Source organism: Apteryx rowi, unplaced genomic scaffold (genome assembly GCF_003343035.1).
Source record: "Apteryx rowi isolate R43461 unplaced genomic scaffold, aptRow1 scaffold_1502, whole genome shotgun sequence".
NCBI lineage: Eukaryota > Metazoa > Chordata > Aves > Apterygiformes > Apterygidae > Apteryx > Apteryx rowi.
In genome coordinates, this window is record NW_020447756.1 from 33114 (window position 1) to 37332 (window position 4219).

The 4219-nt window shown below is 71.7% G+C and overlaps 1 protein-coding gene across 1 annotated transcript; it reads left to right on the top strand.

Annotated features, from left to right (window-relative positions):
* Positions 1-793: 793 nt before the first annotated feature.
* Positions 794-3788, top strand: CORO1B (coronin 1B; the record flags this gene model as incomplete). Its single annotated transcript, XM_026058972.1, has 9 exons — positions 794-994; positions 1112-1234; positions 1324-1453; positions 1545-1726; positions 2071-2190; positions 2644-2748; positions 2820-2965; positions 3060-3117; positions 3484-3788. Coding segments are annotated over exons 1-9 (1370 nt in total), but the record flags the coding sequence as incomplete, so codon positions are not given.
* Between the last annotated feature and the right edge of the window lie 431 nt (positions 3789-4219).

Sequence of the window (4219 nt, forward strand, 5' to 3'; positions counted from 1 at the left end):
GATCCCCATCCCCGGTGGGGCGAGCCCATCCCTTCCCTGCGGGGTGATCCCCATTCCCTGTGGGGGCGATCCCTGTCCCCATCCCCTGCGGGGTGATCCCATCCCCTCCTGGGGTGGGGGCSATCCCTGTCSCCCTTGGAGCCCCTGTTTCCTGCCYCCCACCCCGGGCCCCCTGCACCCCCACCGGGGCCGGCCGGGCCCCCCCAGTTCCCGGCAGCAGGGCAGGGAGGGGTTTGTTTGCCCAGCCGGGCACAGGGCAGGTACCATCCCGGCTTCCCGGCACAGGGCAGGTACCATCCTGGCTTCCTGGCTCTGGCAGGGAGCGGCAGAGCAGCCGCCCTTTACCCCGGAGCGCGGGATGGGACAGACCCCCCCCTCCTCAACGGCGATGCCCTGGCCGCCCCCCACCCCCAGAAATGCTCCCAGGCGGGGGGAGGTGGGAGCCCATTTGGGGAGACAGGGGGGGAGACGCCCCCCCTTCCTTAGCCCCAGGGCTGGGTGCCCCCTGTCACCTTCCCTGCCGCAGGGAGCACCCTCGGCGAGCGCGCCCCGGCCAAGGCGCCCGGCTGCCCTTGCTGGCTGGCTGCTCGGCCCCGCGTCCCTGCCCTGCCTGTGCCGTGCCTGCCCCCGGGGCCGGGGCGTGACCGGGCCTTGCTCCCCTCCCGGCCGTGCCGCGGTTCACGGGACCCCACAGCCACGCCGTGCTTGTGGCGTGTCTGGCCCTGCCTCCCGGCTCTGCCTGCGGCCGCCCCAGCGGGCGCGTCTGACCCCCGCGCTGGGGTGCGCCCCAGCCATGTCGTTCCGCAAGGTGGTACGCCAGAGCAAGTTCCGGCACGTCTTCGGGCAGCCGGTGAAGACGGAGCAGTGCTACGATGACATCCGCGTGTCCCGGGTCACCTGGGACAGCACCTTCTGTGCCGTCAACCCGGCCTTCGTGGCCATCATCGTGGAGGCCAGTGGTGGGGGCGCCTTCCTTGTCCTGCCGCTGCACAAGGTACCGGGGCTGAGAACGGTGCTGCTCGTGACACCAGCGTGGGGCCGAGCTTCGGTGGTGCGGGGGGAGGGAGCAGGGCTTGTTTCGGGCAGCGCCTCCATGTCTCTCCGTCCCCAGACGGGGCGCATCGACAAGTCGTACCCCACGGTGTGCGGGCACACGGGCCCYGTCCTCGACATTGACTGGTGCCCCCACAACGACCACGTCATCGCCAGCGGCTCGGAGGACTGCACCATCATGGTGAGGGGCTTGGCGGGCGCCCGGGGGGCTGCGGGCGCAGCCGGGTGCCCTGCCTGCACCTGCGCCCACCGCCCCCTCTGCCCCGGCAGGTGTGGCAGATCCCCGAGAACGGGCTCACCCAGCCCCTGACGGAGCCCGCGGTGGTGCTGGAAGGGCACTCGAAGCGCGTGGGCATCGTCACGTGGCACCCCACCGCCCGCAACGTCCTGCTCAGCGCAGGTACCGCGGGGAGGCGGCGGGGGCTCGGGGGGGGCGCGGGCGGCCCCGCGGCCGAGCCTGCGCCCATGCCTGTGCCCGTGCCCCCGCGCAGGGTGCGACAACGCGGTGCTGATCTGGAACGTGGGCACAGCGGAGGAGCTGTACCGCCTTGATGGGCTGCACCCCGACCTCATCTACAGCGTCAGCTGGAGCCGCGACGGCGCCCGCTTCTGCACTGCCTGCAAGGACAAGAGCGTGCGCATCATCGACCCCCGCCGGGGCACCGTCGTGGCGGTGAGAGCCCGTGGCGCTGGCCTGCCCTGGCCCTGCCCGTGTCCCCAGGGTGCCGTCCTGCCTTGGTCCTGCCCGTGTCACCAGGGTGCCATCCTGCCCTAGCCCTGCCTGTGTCCCCAGGGTGCCGTCCTGCCTTGGTCCTGCCCATGTCACCAGGGTGCCATCCTGCCCTGGCCCTGCCCATGTCCCCAAGGTGACTATCCTAACCTGGTCTTGCTCGTGTCCCCAGGGGAGCTCCCATGACCCTGCCTGTGTCCCTGGGGTGTCCCCCGGCCCTCCCTGCCTGTCCCATGTCCCTGGGGGGTCCCCCGGCCCTCCCCGCTGACCCTGTGCCCTGCGGCCAGGAGAAGGAGCGGGCGCACGAGGGGGCACGGCCCATGCGGGCCATCTTCCTGGCTGACGGCAAGATCTTCACCACCGGCTTCAGCCGCATGAGCGAGCGGCAGCTGGCGCTGTGGGACCCGGTGAGGGCTGCACCCGCGGGGCCGGGCTGGCGGGGACACAGGGTGCCTGTGGGGGCGAGGGGTGAGGGCAAGGAGTTGCCCGTGGGGCTGGGGTAGGGGCCCCGGGGTGCCCATAGGGCCTGGCACCCCCACGGGGAGCCTGAGGCCAGAGCTCAGGTGGGTGGGTGTGTCCTTCAGTGGGTGGGGCTTGGAAGAGGGTGGGGCCTCCCACAGATGTGGCCTCTGGTTGGCTGAGCGTCTTGGGGGTGGGGTCTTGGGAAGGTGTGGCCATTATGTGGGAGGAGCTTCTGGCTGGTGGCCCTTCTTGATTGGCTGCCTTGGTGAAATGGGTGGAGTGGAGGGGATGGGCATGTCCCTGTGAGTGGGAGGGGCCCAGATGGGGTCCTGCCCCCTAGGGGGGCGGGGTCTGGGCAGGGGGCGGGGCTCTGTGCGGCTCACACCCGGCCCCGGCAGGAGAACCTGGAGGAGCCCATGGGGCTGCAGGAGCTGGACTCGAGCAACGGGGCCCTGCTGCCCTTCTACGACCCCGACACCAACGTGGTCTACGTGTGCGGCAAGGTAGGGCCCCCACCGTGCCCACCGCATCCCCACCCGGCCCCTCTGGCCCCCTGTAACGACCCTGCCCCCAGGGCGACTCGAGCATCCGGTACTTCGAGATCACCGAGGAGCCACCCTACATCCACTTCCTCAACACCTTCACCAGCAAGGAGCCGCAGCGGGGCATGGGCTGGATGCCCAAGCGCGGGCTGGACGTCAGCAAGTGTGAGATCGCCAGGTGAGCCCCGGGTGGCCGCGCGAGTCGGYGGCCCGGGGTGGGAGCGGGGAAGGGCTCATCGGCCCCCCTGACCTCCCTCCACCACCCCGGGCAGGTTCTACAAGCTGCACGAGCGCAAGTGCGAGCCCATCATCATGACGGTGCCAAGGAAGGTGAGCAAGGAGTGGGGGGAGGGGGGCCGATGGTCGCAGCAGACCCCTGGCTACCCTGCCCTGGGAGTTCTGCTTGGTGGAAGGGAGAGCTGGGTGCTGGGAGGGGACAGTGGGCGCCGGGAGGATGCGCCGGTGGTGTGGCGATGCCGGGGAGGGCTGGGGGTACCTGCCCGGGCAGGGCAGGACAGCTGGGTGGGAGGATGGGGTGGGGGTACCTGGCGGGATAGGCAGTAGGATGGGGGTACTCGGGAGGACGGAGTGGGGGCATCCGGTGGGATAAGTAGTGAGATGGGGGTACGTGGGCAGGCTAGGTAGGAGGCTGGGGGCACCTGGGCGGCCCCCCCTGACTGGCGCGGCGGGGCGCAGTCGGACCTCTTCCAGGACGACCTGTACCCTGACACGGCGGGCCCCGAGGCGGCCATGGAGGCGGAGGAGTGGGTGGCGGGGCAGACGGCGGGGCCGGTGCTCGTCTCCCTGCGCCAGGCCTACGTGCCCAGCAAGCAGCGGGACCTCAAGGTGAGCCGCCGGAACGTGCTCAATGAGGGGCGCCCCGCCGCGGCGCCCCCCACCGCCACTGCCGCGCCCCCCGCTGCCGCCGCCGCTGCACCCACCCGCCTCAGCGCCCCCCCAGCCCTGGGCACTGCCACCGCCGGCTCCACGGTACGCTGGGGGTGGGGCTCTGATTGGGGCTGGGCTCGGGGTAGAGGGGGCAGGGCAGGGTGGGGGCAGGGCTGGTGGGCAGGGACAGTGGGCAGGGCTATGGCTGGGGCAGGGCTGAGTGTGGGCAGGGCCAGTGGGCAGGACTGTGGCTGGGGCAGGGCTGGGTGTGGGCAGGGCTATGGCAGGGATGGGGCTGAGTATGGGCAGGGTGAGGCTGGTAGGTGGAGCTATAGTGGGGTGGGGCTGGTGGGTGGAGCTATGACAGGGGCAGGGCCGGGTGTGGGCAGGGCCAGTGGGCAGGGCTATGGCTGGGGCAGGGCTGGGTGTGGGCAGGGCCAGTAGGCAGGACTGTGGCCGGGGCAGGGCTGGGTGTGGGCAGGGCTATGGCAGGGGCAGGGCTGGTGGGCAAGGTATGGCAGGGGTGGGGCTGAGTATGGGCAGG